Source organism: Prionailurus bengalensis, chromosome B3, assembly GCF_016509475.1.
Source record: "Prionailurus bengalensis isolate Pbe53 chromosome B3, Fcat_Pben_1.1_paternal_pri, whole genome shotgun sequence".
In the NCBI taxonomy this organism is placed as follows: Eukaryota; Metazoa; Chordata; class Mammalia; order Carnivora; family Felidae; genus Prionailurus; species Prionailurus bengalensis.
In genome coordinates this window covers 74,834,153-74,850,451 of record NC_057355.1, presented here as the reverse complement: position 1 = coordinate 74,850,451, position 16,299 = coordinate 74,834,153, and the positions used below count along the sequence as shown (strand labels likewise).

At 48.4% G+C, this 16,299-nt stretch overlaps 2 protein-coding genes across 9 annotated transcripts in view; one reads left to right on the top strand and one right to left on the bottom strand.

Moving 5' to 3' along the window:
• Positions 1-91: 91 nt before the first annotated feature.
• DCAF11 (DDB1 and CUL4 associated factor 11) lies at positions 92-9,342 on the bottom strand. 8 transcript variants are annotated; one of them, XM_043555859.1, is made up of 15 exons: positions 9,208-9,342; positions 7,469-7,836; positions 6,456-6,583; positions 6,067-6,194; positions 5,725-5,789; positions 5,316-5,416; positions 4,940-5,086; positions 4,672-4,726; positions 4,244-4,312; positions 3,855-3,912; positions 3,571-3,756; positions 2,981-3,134; positions 2,425-2,577; positions 1,047-1,153; positions 92-951 (listed from the first exon to the last, which is right to left on the bottom strand). In XM_043555859.1, exons 2-15 carry the CDS (start codon positions 7,621-7,623, stop codon positions 817-819), a joined length of 1,641 nt encoding a protein of 546 aa, XP_043411794.1. In that variant the 5' UTR covers positions 7,624-7,836; positions 9,208-9,342; the 3' UTR covers positions 92-816. The 8 variants fall into 8 exon arrangements, 7 of the variants coding, with proteins under 7 accessions (XP_043411794.1, XP_043411795.1, XP_043411797.1 ...); XM_043555860.1 differs by lacking the exon at positions 9,208-9,342 and adding an exon at positions 8,310-8,422; XM_043555862.1 differs by lacking the exon at positions 9,208-9,342 and adding an exon at positions 8,310-8,422 and having other exon boundaries at positions 7,469-7,675.
• The window catches only part of NRL (neural retina leucine zipper), a 29,847-nt gene continuing 21,969 nt past the window's right edge, over positions 8,422-16,299 (top strand). The window contains exon 1 of the mRNA XM_043555867.1: positions 8,422-8,521. The gene's annotated coding sequence lies outside the window, so the exon portion shown is untranslated. The remainder of the gene's footprint in view (positions 8,522-16,299) is intronic.

Sequence of the window (16,299 nt, the reverse complement as noted above, 5' to 3'; positions counted from 1 at the left end):
ATCTGAAGGCTTTGTGGATACTACTTTCTTGAAGTGAGAGGATAAAAGGCCTTAGACAGGAAAAAGAATGAGACAGAGACAGACACTGAGCCAGGTTCCCACAGAGAATTTATTGAGGGAGCCAAAGCCAGTGAGAGGACGAAGGAGTCCTACTTCAACATCCCTCCTTGAAGCTGCTGGCCTCCAGCATGATGGAAGTCTGGGAAGGGAGGGCCTGCCCTGTGTGGGGCCACATGGAGCCTCTCACACCACAACCTGTCCCACCCCAAAGACCCAGACATAGAGAGAGAAGATCTAATTCCCACCCAGGAGGGTGCTAATGATATGCCTTACTCATCCCACCCTCCCCTAAATGGCTAGAGCTCTAGCCTTCAGGACCTCTGAAAGAAGGGCCAGGATGCCTGGCCCTCGGATTGGCCAGTCTAATCCTCAACATGAAGGCCAGGGAAGGGTCTGGCTGACAGCTCAGTTCAGACCTGGCCCCGGGCATCTATTCTAGGAGCTAACACTTAACATCCAAACATGATTAAAAACACTCAGGACAGTTCTCCTGCTGACAAAGGCCACACCCCAGATAATGGCAGTCCTGCCAAACCCTGGCCAGAGATAGACACCCAAGCCACTGGGTGTGAGAACACGAGGAGACAGAGTTACTCTGCCCCTTGGGGAGGCCCTTCTAGGGCTCAGCTAGGGCCCCAAAGCCTGGGCTTGTGCTCCTCCCCATCCAATGCCAGGGATTCCCCCACAGATCTCCCGGAAGGGAGGAGGCAGAGAGCTTGTAAGAGGCTCACCGGTGTATGGGGCTGGAGATCAGGTCTACTGGGGTGAGGAAAAGGCTGCAGAGGGGTGGGGCACTGGGGCAGGGGCGCTGAGGGGCTCCTCAGATTCTGGCATGTCGTCCTGGAAGTACTCGGCCTGGCGGTACTGCCAGAGACGCAGGTTCCCATCCCACTGCAGGGCAGAAGGTGGCAAGTAGTCAGGGGGTGCTGCCCTGCCTAGGTCCAAGTCCCAGACATCCACTGGCCCCCCAACCCCTGCCACCTCACCGAACTGCTGACAATCTTTTCCTCAAAGGGGTGCCAGCTGACGTCACGCACGCAGGCCTTGTGGTTGGTCAGCTTCTTCACGATGTGGCCGCTGAGGAGGTCGTACACTGTCCAGGGAAGGTCAGAGTGGAGACGGGGCTGCCAGAGTACCTTCTAAATACCCCTCACAGTTCCTGAACTGTACTGCTTACCTCTAGGGCAATTTCCCCACTTTCGCAGGGAGCAAAGCCCACACCAGAGGATGATGTAATTTCTCTTTCTTTTCCCTACCTCGGCTTGAGTGTGTGGTCTGGCAGAGCTTGGATACCTCTCCCTGGCCCTTACCTAAACTTCACAGGGTCAAAAGTTAAGAAAATGTAATGTGGCTTTAAAGCTCTTTACAACAATTTTCTATGAAACCCATAAGATATGGAAGGCACAACAAAAGTGAACAATGGGCTATCTGCACAGACACCCGAGTCTTTTGGAGTCTTCTTGACAGGGGTGCATCTTCCTTTCTGAGTGGGCCCCTGAGTGCCTCCCTAGGTATGGCACTGTCTTAGGCTCCTCATAGCTGTACATGTATTTGTGTCTTTCTGCACACTTTCTGCTTTAATGCCTGCATGTCCTTTACTATGAACTTGTCTTCTTGTGTCATCCTATTTGTCCCTGCCCTCCATTTCCGCCCCCCCCGCCCAGCTTTTCATCTGCAATCTCTTTCTTTCCTTGACAGGCTAAAAAATAGAACTAAGTATATTTTTGGCAATCTATTATTATATTTACTAAATAGAAATCTATGTTCCTTCTTTTAATGTTTATTTGTTTTGAGAGAAACAGAAGGTGAGTGGGCAGGGGTAGAGAGAGAGGGAGACACAGAAGCTGAAGCAGGCTCGAGGCTCCGAGCTGTCAGCACAGAGCCTGATGTGGGGCTCGAACTCACGAACCATGAGATCATGACGTGAGCCGAAATCGAAAGTCAGACGCTTAAATGACTAAGCCACTCAGATGCCCCTATGTTCCTTTTCCTAATTTAACATGTTAGGGTGTCTGGGTGGCTCAGTCGGTTAAGCGTCTGACTTTTGATTTCGGCTCACGTCATGATTCCAGGGTCATGGGATTGAGCCTGCGTCTGGCTCACGCTGGGTGTGGAGCCTGCTGGAGATTCTCTTTCTCCCTCTCCCTCTGCCCCTTCCACACTTGTACTCTCTCTTAAAAAAAAAAAAAAAAGTGCTAGTGAATACAATGTTTTCTACTTCCCTAAACCTAACCTGCTCCAAACTGAATTAAATCTCACTTATAGTCACCATCAAGACATTTAAGGTGGTTACTGGTAACAGGTGAAATGCCAGAGAAATATTCCTACCTTTCCCAAGGCCCCCTCTTCTGACACAATCCTTACCGACAACTTTGCCAGTAGAGCAGCCACTGTAGATGAACTGCTGGCCGGTGCTATGGGTGGGGGAGAATCGGCAACGGATAAGGGTATGCAGCACCCCATGGCCCCGGTAGGTCATCAAGGAGCTGTCTCCTGGGAGTTTCAGTTTCCGCCAGGCTGGGTAGGGATGCATGGAGAGCCCTAGGTTAGGGAGTCTGGATTCTCCTGTATCATCAGTCCTCAGCAAAGACTGATGCTTACAGATGACTGCCTTTCCAGACTCCGACTGGTGGCTCCTTCCCCACCTAATGTTCACCAATATGGCTCAGCATGCTGGTTGTGAAGATACTGAAATACTTTTTGTATTGGTTGTTTCTGAGTGAGCCCCAGCCCCGGGAACCCCAACTCTCCCCAGAGTTCAGCAAAGACTTCATGCCTAGCAAGAGGGAGTTGGGGGGAGGGACCCAGGCTACGGTCACATCCACTGTGCCCATGCCAGGCCTTACCAGGGGTTAATTATTTTAACTACCACCCCTGACTCTTTATTCTCCAGATCTCAGGTTCTACCTTCCACTCTCACCTTTTTTGGGTACCTGCTGCCAGCGGTAGTCCCAGTTTTGCTGTGTGGCAGCCTGCCGTGAGGCTTCCATACCTTCCCGACTAGAAAAGCGTCGGATATCCCAGAGCTTGATGGTCTGGTCTTTGGAGTTGGAGATGAGATACCGGGCATCACCCTGTGAATCCCCAGATGGGGAACAAGGTATCAGAGTTTGCAAATATCGGGGTCTGTCAGTCCAGCTCTGCTTCTCCAGGTGAGGGGGAAGAATGTCAGTCCTTTGACTTAGCTTGCCTCTTTCTTCATCCAGGTGAGCTCACCATTGGTATTCTACCACAGACCCGACCCCCTGGCTAGCTTTCCCCTTCTTTGCCCAGGGACTGGCTGGGCCTCCTATTCTATCCTGGATTAACTGTCTTCTTTCCTTCCACAGAAAGCCCTGCCCTGCTCCTTGAGGACTGGTGAATACAGATGGAGCTCATGTTTCTTGGCTTAAGTCCCTTCCCTAAACTCCAGCTCTTGCAAACCTTAGCTAATAAGGAGCTTGGTGAGTTTCCATGCCAGTCCACTTTGACAACTGTAACCTGGCTGTGCGGTTCTGCTTCCCTGCCCACCTTGCTGTCAATGAAGGTGATGCCGTCCTGGTGTCCAGCCAGTGCACCCACGGGCTTAGGGTCATCCTCCCGCATGGTGCGTCGATCCCACACTTTGCAGATGGCATCATCACCCCCAGAGAACAGGATTTGGGAGCTTATGTCAGCAAAGGCCACTGCATTCACATCATCCTCATGGGACTCAATCTAGCGAAGAAGGAAGCCAGAACACCTAGGACCTCTTTCTAGGTCTTCTAATAGGCCAAAGACCAGGAAGCAGAGGCTCTAAGTTTCAAGGACATTACCTGAAGGGTGCGCCGGTTCTGTTCTCGATCAAAGACGTATAGGCAGCCATCATTGGCCCTGAAAGGGAAGGGATAAAGAGGGTCCTGGAGCCAGAACTGAGAGGACTTATGCTGTGTATGCTCTAGAGAGTCCCTGTTGCAAAGTCCTGCTGAGGGGCAAGCCCTGGTCTCTTCTTACACAGGAGGTGGGAAAAAAGTTAGCTGTGTTTTTGCAAGCAGGTTTGAGACGTCCCATCTCACGCTGGGGAAACAGTGAGCAAGAGGTGAAGCAACTTGTAAACCCTGACCTTGGAGAAGGGCTGGTTGTTTCTCCATAGTGGGGTCCAGTACAGTCTCTGGGAGAACTCCTACCTCGTTAATTGAGGAGTGCATCCCCTACAAATACTCACCCTCCTAACACTTCCCGTCCATCTGAGGAGACAGCGATGGAAAAGACAGCAAAGCGACGCTCATCTGGCCTGAAAAGAGCATAGAAGGAACTGGGTTAAGTAGACTCCCCTCAGCCTTTGTTGATCTGCACAGAATCTGACGAGGATTGTAAGGCACACTTCTAAGGGGAAAAGGAAGTCCGGCTAATGCGTGCCAGAATGTGGATCACCTCAGTGAGGACGCGGAAATAATCCCGCAACCATCTGTTTTACCCTGGTCCTCTGGCTGAAAAGGATGGGCGCTTCCCTCCCAGGAATCCGCACAGAGACACTTGCAACCAGTGTACTTTCTCCCTCTAAGCAGGAGTTCCAGTTCAGGAGGTTTGCTCCTGGAGAGCCTTCCTCTTGAGAAGTTTCTGATGAGTCTGCCCAAGGAGGGAAGCCAGTACCTTAGATCCAGGGCAGTGTGTGTGTCTCCCTCCCCGTAGATGTTGCAGATATGAACTAAGAAAGGCAAGAGAGACAAGAATCTTTCAGAGCTGGGGGAAGGAGGGTGGAAGTGAAGCTGGGCAGGAGATGGAACAAAGGGCAAGGATGTCAGACCCTGGGAGTGATCCTCCCAGGAGAAGGGATAAAGTCCTGGCACAATGGACGTGGGCATTCGGGAGACCTCGGGTCCTGGGCTGGAGAGCCAGTAGAAGTCTGGGGCATACTCACTGTAATCAGACCAGCTGGAATATAGGAAGTGGTTCCCATCAGGGGTGAAGGCCACGTCCAGTACGCTCCAGCCTACATCCCGGGCCTTGATGCTCTTGAATTTATGAAAGCGGCCATACCGGCAGTCATACAGTCGGATTGTCTGGTCTGGGTAAGTGGGGATCAGGCAGAATTAGGGAACCCTCTTCTTGCATCCTCTCTAGATCTGACCTCTCCTTCTCTGTACATCTGTGGAATCTTCCCTTGATCATGGGGAATGTGTTCTGGCTAAGCATCCTAACCCAGGGTCAGCGTTCCCTCAGTCGGGGGCTTTCTAGCCTCAGTCAGGGGGTATATTCCTTGTTTCAGGGTAGTTCGTAGGACCAGGGACTGGTACCTTGGCAAGCAGACATGAAGATCTGACCATCTTTGCTGTAGATGCCGCAGAAAGCTTTCTGAGAGTAGGTATCAGTGAAACCCAGATCGTTGGGCAAGAAGCTGGGGAGGGAGAGGGAAAGTGAAGGTAAAGGGAGCTGAGGATGAGGATTATCCCGGTTAGCAGAATCCTAACAGAGCTGGGTGTGAGTATGAGGGCGAACTTCCCTTTTGGCCTGGGGTATAATCCCTGTTCTTACATTCATTTGTTTGTCTTCTCAGTTCCTACGCTTTTCCAGTTTGTTTACTCTCAAACTTTGACCCCATTTAACTTTAATATCCCTGACCATCCTTTTATACCTGTCCCTTCAAAGTTTAGGGGATAAAACCTATCTGGCCCTTAGAGTCTCTCCACCAAGCCCCATACTCACTGAGACATCATTCGAGACCGTTCTCCAAGGGAGAAGCTTCCCCGGTGGCAGAGGCCCCGTTCTCTCTAAAGGAAGGGATTGGGGAATATTGCTAGCACAAACAGAGGGCCACTGCAGCCACACCAAGCCCCCTCCTCCAAAGAGATTGCTCTCGCTACAGAAATAGACACCACACACACTAGTGTGTCCCACCAAACTCCGACGTAGACTGGCTAAGAAGTCTCCAGCTCCAGCACTTGAGGCTTGCTTGGAAAGTTTATTTCCCTCTTCTCTGGGGCAGACAGAGCTTCTGGCTACCTCAGGAGGCCTGCTGCCAGGCTGGGTGGAGGTTGAGAGGCCTACCTGGTGCAGCATTTGAGGAAAGCTGTGCTCCCGGGCTGCCCGTCTAAGCCCCAGCCGCCCTGTGGCCAATTCCACTTGTGTCTTGATCTCATTGCATTCCAGCTCCCGGGTGTCAGGAGTTGCGTCCACTGTGAGTGTCAAGGAGAAGTTTCATCCTAGGTTTTGCAGCCGCAGAACTGTGCTCCAGCCCACTCAATGTGGCCGAATATACTACAGCTGTGAAGGCTCCCTCATTCCCTGAGTTATCTCATCTTATTTCAGTTTAACATATGTTCTTACAAAAAAAAAAAAAAAAAAAAAAGAAAAGAAAAGAAAAGAAAAAGAAAAGAAAAAGGATTTTCTAATGAAAGTCTTCCAATGTTAGGGTCTCAGTCTGCCTTTCCTCTTACCAGGTGGGTTGTATCGGTCCCCAAGACGGCCATCCCAGGCACTGTCATGCTCTTCCTCCGAGTCTGAGAGGGCCTGGATGAGTTGTAAATTTGCTGCACCTCCTCCCTGCACCAACCTCACTTGGCCTCTATGGAGAGATGCCCATGATAAAAGGGAGGATCCCTTGCCCAAACCAACCAAATTCAGAGTGAGTGGCTATCCACCTACTACTCCAACCCTACACTGTCCCTGTTTTGAAGTTTGAGGCTGACTAGACCTTGGCTGTAATTTTCAGTCTCCTATAAGATACAGTAGGAAACGAATCTTCATGCTTACAGCAGGAGCGGAGAACCGCAACATTCCGTGGATGTTGACAAACCTACTAAACTGACTTCCTAGAGAGCTAAAAGTTCTAAGAGCATTTCCTTCTGAGCCTCTTGCCTGAGGAGTCCAGAATAGAACTAAAGGGATCCCCAGGCTTGTCTTCTTCCCAAGGAGCTACAGCTAAACAACAAAGCCAGTGGCAAACCTTTTTGGTTAAGTGCTGGTGGTCAATTTCCTCAAAGCATTCTTTCCTCAAGAACAGGGTTAGAGTTAGGTTAATTTAAACTTGTTTTTCAAGTAAGTCCACATGGCCTCATATCACATGTCAATAACTTCACAGAAGTTGAACACCCACCTCCCCAGCTCTTCTCTTTACCCCTCACATCACTCCTCTTCCATCAGGGCCCCATTTTCATTTTATTTTTTACTTACTTGGAAAATAGCTTACATTTGTGTCGAAACAGCTAGAGAGGCTCCCCTGAACAGTTCCCTCAAACACAGAAGTGAGTTTGTCTTCGTGACTCTCCCTAATTAAGAACTACTCTTGTTGTGTATTGAGATGAGTGCCATGAATGTCCAGAAGGGAAGCTCAAACAGAACAGCTGGTCTGGGCTAATCCCATTCCCTATCCTCTTTAACTTCACTGCCTGGAGTTGGGATCAAGGGACTGTGGTGGTCCCTGGTGGGGACACATCAGAGGGTAAGTTACCTGCGGAGGAGATAGGCCAGTACCTGGGCCAGATCCACATCTTCATCCTCCTCTTCCTCTTCCTCACTCCGACGCAGGCTAGCCCCTCTTCGGGGCAAGCCCTCGGAGGGGTCTCCGGACCCAGTTCCTGCGCTACTGCTGTTCCGTGATCCCATCTTCTGATCACAGCATCATTAGGTCCTGTGCAGGGACTCCTCGTGTCACCTCCTTGGGTTTGATGAAAGCAAAGCCTGCTTTAGAAACACCAGTGTCTCCTGAGATAGAGCGGTAGCTATCTCCAGGAGGGCGACCCTTCCTAGGGACTGAGATCCCTTCTCTTTAGCCTGTGACAACTCCCAAGGCTTCAGGACCACAAACCTTCCCCAATCCTGTGAAGCAAAAAAAAAAAAAAAAAAATCAGAGAGTGAAGTCTAAGGAGCTACCCTAGCTCACCAATGAGAATCCTTTGAAGAGGAATTTCTCAGTTTTCTACCTCAAACTCACCTATCAAAGTCCCTGGGGGGAGTAGGTGGGTGAATTCCCAGGTAACCTCTCTGGCCGACCAATCAAAACCCCTCGCGGAAGAAAGCGCCTCATTAGCTTATCTCATGTAACCAATCAGAAGCCTTAAGGCTCTGAGACCCCCGACGCCCCCCTTACCGACCAATCAGAGCGCTTCTTTGCGAAAGCCGGCAGCAGCGACAACCAATGAAGTTAGAATTCAGCCTAACACCCCTTCCTTCCTCGCCTCACGCCCACGTGGTGTGCTGGGGGTGTGTACGCCAAGTGGGGGAGGCAGGGAGAAGCCGAGAAGCCCCTCCCACTGAAGCCGGCGGTTGCTGCCGCGCGCGAAACCACCCACCAGCCGGGAGCGGTCGCAGGACCCGCAGCGGCGCGAGGCCTTGTTTACACCGACTGCGGCCGCAGCGTTGGCCAACTGCTCCTCCGTCACGCGCCTCCTCCGTCATGCATCTCCTGGCTTCCCGGCCGGAGGACTGCAGACGTCACGCGTTGCCCCTGACGGCCCCGCCCCCTTGGCCCGCCAACTGGACAGCTGAGCACAGTGATTGACAGGTGGGCGGGAGAAAGTGCGTGAAGGGTGGGAGGGGAGGAAAAGCGCGCGACCGAGGTGGGGCGTTCGCTCTTCCTTGGGAGGAGTAGTGGGGAACAGGCTACTTCCTGATTCGGAGACAACGGAACTAGGCTTGATGGGTGAGGGGCGGGGCTTGCAATAAATTGGTGGTTCGCTACCTAGAGGTGTCTTACCGAGGGATACCATTTGCCGTCGGCCCCTAAAGTTCTTTTGCCTTCGCAATTTTCAGACGATCTCTAAGGGCCTCCCTTTCGCCTTCCTCCCGACCCGGCTCCAGCCTTATTTTGCTGGCTGTAGCTTCAGTCAGCCCGGCCCTAAGGGGTGACCGGTGCCTTTGGGGTGTGATCACGTCACACAAGGGGATCTAGGCCTCCACACCCTCGCTTCCGGGTTTAGCTTCCGGAAGCCTTGTTTTGTGGGGACTACCCTTTCTAGACCACCCTTTAGTTGCTTTGGCAACTTTTCAGATGACTCCTGGCTTCCCTTCGCGGTCTTTGCAGACGCTCCCTAACACACCCGTGGGTTTCTAGGGGCCTTTCCGGTTCCGTCTGTTCCCTTTGGAAGCCTCTCGGCTCTCCGGGATTTGCAGACCTTCCCTAGACCCTAGGTCCCCGGCGTGCCGCCTCCGCTCTGGGAGTCCCGCGAGTGCACGAGCGCCGCCTCCTACCCTTCCTCCGGGTTTATGAGTAAGCGGCTGAGTCCAAGGCCAGGACGTGCTACGTCTCGGGATCTTCTCCCAGGCTGGAAGTCGAGTGTCCTCGCCGCGCCAAGTGCAAAGGTCCGGGGTCCAAGCTGCACTTCAGCGCCTCTAGTCCGCGCTCTTTTATAAGTGTTAACTCTCCCTGGGCCCCTGAGGTCAGGAATGGGTGTGGTCAGACCCGAGGACGCCTCTAGGTCTCTAGACCGCTAGATACAAGCTTATCGTTTCTGGTCGCTAGAGCCGGCATCTTAACGGGCGTGCGTTCTGTACTGGACCCTACGCTTGGTTTAATGGTCTGCTCTCGCCGACTGAAATGCCTGCTTTTTGAACAAGCACCTCGCACTTTCATCTTGCTGTGGGCTGTACTAATTATGTAGTAGATTCTGCCGGTCCCCCATCTCTGATTGTCAGGTAGCTTACTAACAGTTTCCCTGTAACGTTTATTGAGACCTTAGGATTCTGTCGTTTCTGGGCTGTCCAGCCTGGAAAATCTGAAATCATTAAAAGAAGAATTTATTTTCTGTTTGCCCTTTTAATACAGTTCTTCAAGTCTTAAAGATTAGTTGAAGTTGTTTTCACCGTCACCACCCAAAATCAAAATTTCATTACTTCATGCCTCTCCTATTTGATCTGCTGGAAGTGTTTTCTCTGATAGCATTTAGTTCTAAAGAACCTACAAGTGGTTCACTTTTGTTTATTGTTTCAGATACAAACTTCCAAATCTGGTTGTCTTATTTTTTTATCGGCCTTTTTACTGTAACTTCTGCCAAGCAATATGCCCATAAATTCTGTGCTGTTTCCACCTTTGCACCTTCCCAGGAGAATTTCTTACCTGGGGGAAACTTTGTAGACTCCCTTCCTCCTGACCCAATGGTACCACTTACAGGAATCTAGCTGGGACCTATATGCTAAATCTAGCCTTAAGATGTATGTTTGGGCTGCCTGGGTGGCTCAATCAGTTAAGTCCATACTCTTGGGTCGCTTGGGTGGCTCAGTTGGTTAAGCAAAGGACTTCTGGCTCAGGTCATGATCTCCCATCCGTGGGTTTGAGCCCTGCATCTGGCTCTGTGCTGACAGTTCAGAGCCCGGAGGCTTCTTCTGATTCTGTCTCTCTCTGCCCCTCGCCCGCTCACACTCTGTCTCTCTCAAAAATAAACATTAAAAAAAAAAAAGAGTCCGTACTCTTTTTAAAAATATTTTTAAACATTTATTTACTTTTGAAAGACAGAGACAGAGCATGAGCAGGGGAGGGGCAGAGAGAGCGGGAGACACAGAACCAGCACAGAGCCCCATGCAGGGCTCAAACCCACAAACTGTGAGATCATGACCTGAGCCGAAGCCAGATGCTTAACTGACTGAGCCACCCAGGCACTCTGAGTCTGTACTCTTGATTTCGGCTCCCCACTTTGGGCTCTGTGCTGACATGGACCCTGCTTGGGATTCTCTCTCTCCCTCTCTCTGCTCCTCCCCTGCTTGCTTGCTCTCTCTCAAAAATAAATTAATTTAAAAAAGGATATTTTCAACACATCAATTAATGATAATAGTAAAACAGTGGAAACAAAATAGTCTAAATATACTGTAATGTGGGAGTATATTAGTTAAGCAAATTATGCTCCATGTGGTAGACACAGAAATATCACGTAGTCATTAAAATGATGTAGTCTTGGGGCGCCTGGGTGGCGCAGTCGGTTAAGCGTCCGACTTCAGCCAGGTCACGATCTCACGGTCTGGGAGTTCGAGCCCCGCGTCAGGCTCTGGGCTGATGGCTCAGAGCCTGGAGCCTGTTTCCGATTCTGTGTCTCCCTCTCTCTCTCTGCCCCTCCCCCATTCATGCTCTGTCTCTCTCTGTCCCAAAAATAAATAAAAAAATGTTGAAAAAAAAAAAAAATGATGTAGTCTTTTTTTTTTGCTATGGGAAATTGTGCAAGTTATATTGTTAAGTGTTTTTTTAATTTTTTTTTTTGTTGTTGTTGGCAAAGTGCAAGTGGGGAGGGGCAGAGAAAGGAGGACAGAGGATCCAAAAGTGGGCTCTGTGCTGACAGGCTGATGATGTGGGGCTCGAACCCACCAACCATGAGATCATGACCTGAGCCAAAGTCAGATGCTCGAGCCACTCAGGTGCCCCAGGTTTGTGTTTTTTTGTTTTTTTTTTTTTTAATGTTTATTTTTTAGAGGGAGGGAGGGGCAGAGAGAGAGGGAGACAAAGAATCCAAAGTAGGCTCCAGGCCCTGAGCTATCAGCACAGAGCCCAAATCAGGGCTGGAACCCATGGACTCAGAGGTCATTACCAGAGTCATAGTTGATGCTTCACCAACTGAGCCACCCAGGTGCCTTGGAATACCATCTTTTAAAAAAACCTAACTGTGGGGCACTTTGTCTCTGTCTCAAAAATAAACATTAAAAAAAAATTTAATACAGAACTTGTACATTATTGAACAAAGCATTAAAAGTCATGTTAAATATTAAAAAAAATTTTGAGGGGTGCCTGGGTGGCTCAGTTGGTTAAGTGGCTGACTTCAGCTCAGGTCATGACCTTGTGGCTCCCGAGTTTGAGCTCTTCATTGGGCTCTGCTGTCAGCACAGAGCCTGCTTTGGATCCTCTATCTCCTTTTTTCTCTGCCCCTCCCCTGTGCTTTCTTTCTCTCTCAAAAATAAATAGGGGCGCCTGGGTGGCTCAGTCGGTTGAGCATCCAACTTCAGCTCAGGTCATAATCTCGCGGTTCTTGAGTTCGAGCCCCACGTTGGGCTCTGTGCTGACAGCTCGGAGCATGGAGCCTGCTTCAGATTCTGTGTCTCCCTCCCTCTCTGCCCCTCCCCTGCTTGAGCTCTGTCTCTCGCTCTCTCTTGAAGATAAATAACCAATATAAAAAATTTTTTTTAATAAATAAACATTTAAAAAAATCTGAGATTCTGTGACCAAACTGAGTCTTAATATTAAGTCAGAGGTGCCTGGCTGGCTCAGTCAGAAGAGCATGTGAGTCTTGATCTTGGGGTTGTGAGTTCAAACCCCACATTGGGTGTAGAGATTACATAAATAAAATAAATAAATCTTTAAAAAAGTCAAGGGGCGCCTGGGTGTCTCAGTCGGTTAAGTGTCTGACTTTGGCTCAGATCATGATGCCACAGTTCCTGAGTTCGAGCCCTGCATCTGGCTCTGTACTGACAGCTCAGAGCCTGGAGCCTGCTTCAAATTCTGTGTCTCCCCCCTCTCTCTGCCCCTCCCCCGCTCGTGCTCTGTCTCTCTCTCAAAAATAAACAAACATTAAAAAAATTAAGTCAAATACTAAAGGATATAGGATTTTATCTCTGGATCCATTGATAGATTTTTTTTTAGTTTATTTGGAGAGAGAGAGCTCCTGTGGGTGCCTGAGTGGGGGAGGGGCAGAGAGAGGGAGACAGAATCTCGAGAAGACTTGGCGCTGTCAGCACAGAGCTTGACACGGCTGGAAGGCTGGAATTCACAAACCGTGAGATCATGACCTGAGCCAAAACCATAACCAACTGAGCCACCCAGGTGCCCCAATTGATTGATTTTTGTATGTAAATATTAAGCTTTTGAATGTAATTGTCACTTGTGACTTACAATACCTTTATTTTTTATTTTAGAGAGAGCGTGCGAGTGGGGGAGAGGGGCAGAGGGAAAGAGAGAATCTTAGGCAGGCACCACGCTCAGTGGGAGCTGGACTCAAGACTCTACCCTATGACCCTGTGATCATGACCTGAACCAAAATCAAAGAGTTGGAGGCTCAACTGACTGAGCCACCCAGGCGCCCTTTATAATACTTTTTAAATGCATATGGACATTTATGTCTTAGGATATGCTATGTGTTCCATTGAAAGAAATATACCATTTCTTTTAAAATAATTAAGTCATTTTGAGAAACTATTGGCCTTCCCTCTCATGATTTTGAAATTTGGTATGTTGCTTGGTGACATTTTGTGAAGTGCTTTTCATTGGGCAGCTTCGTGTTTTCCCAGCCACACTTGAAGCCGCTTAATGCCACAGAGAACTTTTCTACCTTCAGCACCCATTTTAGGACTTGTTCTAGTGATTGCTAAGTAAATGTCAGCTAATTGACTTTCTTTGTGACCTGCCTTGTGCTATTTCCTGTTCATTAGCATCCCCACTAGAGGGCAGGCTGGGCTAGAGAGGAGAGAAGGGGAGCAGATTTTTCTTTTCTGGCTAACCCTGGCCTCCCTCTCCCCACCCCACCTTGCAGGCTGGCAACTGCAGTTTCTCGGACACGTGTACAGCTCTGGGCTACACAAGGGAAAGTTGTCTTCCGAAGCGACTGATTACATTATCTTCTTGTAGCATTCTGTGTAGAAGGAAAGGGGAAGTATGTTAATTTACCTAGGATTTAAATTCTGTTGACCAAAAAGCAATTGAGTAATTATGGGATTTCTAATACTCTCATGTCCTGTGACCTTGAGAATCAGAAATTTTTGTGTGGCAGAGAGGAGGTACAGATATGATACAGAAGCTAAAAACCCTTTCTTTAGCCCGGAATTTGAATAGGAACTATCAGTATGAACTCATGAAGTGTTTTATCTTACTATATCTGTTGAAAAGGTCTAGAAACAATGACCAATCGAGTAGTAGATCTTCTTTTTTTTTTTAATATTTTATTTATTTTTGAGTGAGAGAGAGAGAGAGAGAGAGAGAATGAGTGGGGGAGGGGCAGAGAGAGAGAGGGAGACACAGAATCCGAAGTGGGCTCCAGGGTCCGAGCTGCCAGCACAGAGCCTGAGGTGGGGCTTGAACCCACAAACCCTGAGATCATGACCTGAGCCGAAGTCGGACGCTCAACCGACTGAGCCACCCAGGCGCCCCACCAGTAGTAGATCTTAAAATGCCATTTCCCATGGAAAGCCACCAGAGCTTAAAGAAATGGCTGATTCCAGGTCTGGGGCAGAAAATGTACGAGACAAACACGAACAGCTTATCTTACCAGATAGCAAGAAGCCAGCAAACACTATCAGGGTAATGTCAAAAGGATTCAGTGGCTTGGTCGTTTAAGCATTCAACTCTTGATTTTGGGTCAGGTCATGATTTCACGGTTCATGGATTTGAGCCCTGTGTTGGCCTCTTCTCTCTGCCCATCCCCCACTTGCTCTCTCTCAAAAATAAATAAACTTAAAAAAAAAAAAGGACTCAGGAGCCAAGTTCTCATGGCCAAAGATGGGATAATTTGAGCACTAAAAGGGTAACTTCATTGGGGCGCCTGGGTGGCTCAGTCGGTTAAGTGTCCACCTTTGGCTCAGGTCATGATCTTGCGGTTCATGAGTTTGAGCCCTGCGTCGGGCTCTGTGCTGACAGCTCAGAGCCTGGAGCCTGCTTCAAATTCCGTGTCTCCCTCTCACTCTGTTCCTCCCCCGCTCACGCTTTCTCTCTCTCTCTCTCCCTCAAAAATAAATAAAGCTTAAAAAAAAAACATAAAAGGGTAACTTCATAAACATTAAGTATTTTTATTTAAAAAAAAATTTTTTTTTCAACGTTTATTTATTTTTGGGACAGAGAGAGACAGAGCATGAACGGGGGAGGGGCAGAGAGAGAGAGGGAGACACAGAATCGGAAACAGGCTCCAGGCTCTGAGCCATCAGCCCAGAGCCTGACGCGGGGCTCGAACTCCCGGACCGCGAGATCGTGACCTGGCTGAAGTCGGACGCCGACTGCGCCACCCAGGCGCCCCTACATTATGTTTAAATCCATGAGTTCATAATGGTGTATGTGTGTGTGTAAGTAACTGTTTGCCCTTTTGCAAGATGATAGAAAATTAAATCATATTGGAGATGGTAAATAAAGGAAAAGAATCAGTTACTTTGTTGCTTCTCCATAAACTATACCTGGAGGTAATGAAATAGAATATAAAGGGAGTGTCCTTTTGTAAAACTTCCAACAATTATGACAGTTTGAATATAGCTGTCTTGAAACCCCTGGTAAATTAATGAATCTAGGCATTAAGCATCTAGGTCTGGATGCTTCAATGATTAAATTAAGGGAAAAGAAAGGAATGGAGGGGGAACTTATAGATTGAGACTTAAAAGGCAATATGAAATTCTTAAAAATGGGCAAAGCTGAACCATAATGTCTACAGATCCACACTTGGGTGATAAAACTACAAAAATAAACTTAAAGGACATAATTATCATGCATCACAATATCCATCTATGCCAGGAAGGAGGGGCTATGATGAAGGTGAAGAATGTAGGGAGGGAGTGGCTGGGCTTTGGGTGTCTGCAAAGTTCTGTTTTTTTCTCTGGATGATGGTTTACAAGTGTTCACTTTCTGTTAGTTTATTAAGCTATACCTTTGTTTTTCATGGTTTTCTGTATCTGTGTTTTAACATAAAATAAAAAGATGAGGGATGCCTGGCTGGCTCAGTCATAAGAGCATGTGACTCGATCTTGGGGTTGTGAATTCAAGCGCCATGGTGGCCGTAGACATTACTTAAATAAATAAAAAACTTAAAGTAAAATAAAAAGATTAACTAAAATGTGTTAGGGACACCTTAGTGGCTCAGTCGGTTAAGCGTCGAACTCTTGATTTTGGCTCAGGTCATAACCTCACAGTTCAGTGAGATGGAGCCCTGGCATTGGTCTCTGTGCTTAATGTTGAGCTGGCTTGGGATTCTCTCTCCCTTTTCTTCTCTGCCCGTCTCTCCCTCTCTCAAAATAAACAAACTTAAAAAAAAAATTAATAGTGTGTTAACTACATTTTATCATTTCTCTGCAGGGCATGTAGCCTAATTTTATTCTAATTGTCAAAATAATTTTTAAGGCTAATACCTTTAAATCACTGGGCATTTAGATACCTGGAGGGACTTATTTCCAAACCAATTTTCTTTCTCTTCTAAATTTTATTTACATTGCTCACTCTCCTCTTAAACTGTAGCGTCAGCAATATATGACATAGGCTTACAGGACACACTCTAATCAATATAGAGTGGAAAGGTGAGAGCAGCTAACATACAGTCAGTGGTTACTCCATGCCAGGAACAGTTCTGAGTGCTGGCTCCACTGACCTTTAATCCTTCTAACAACACCGAGGTGCAGGCA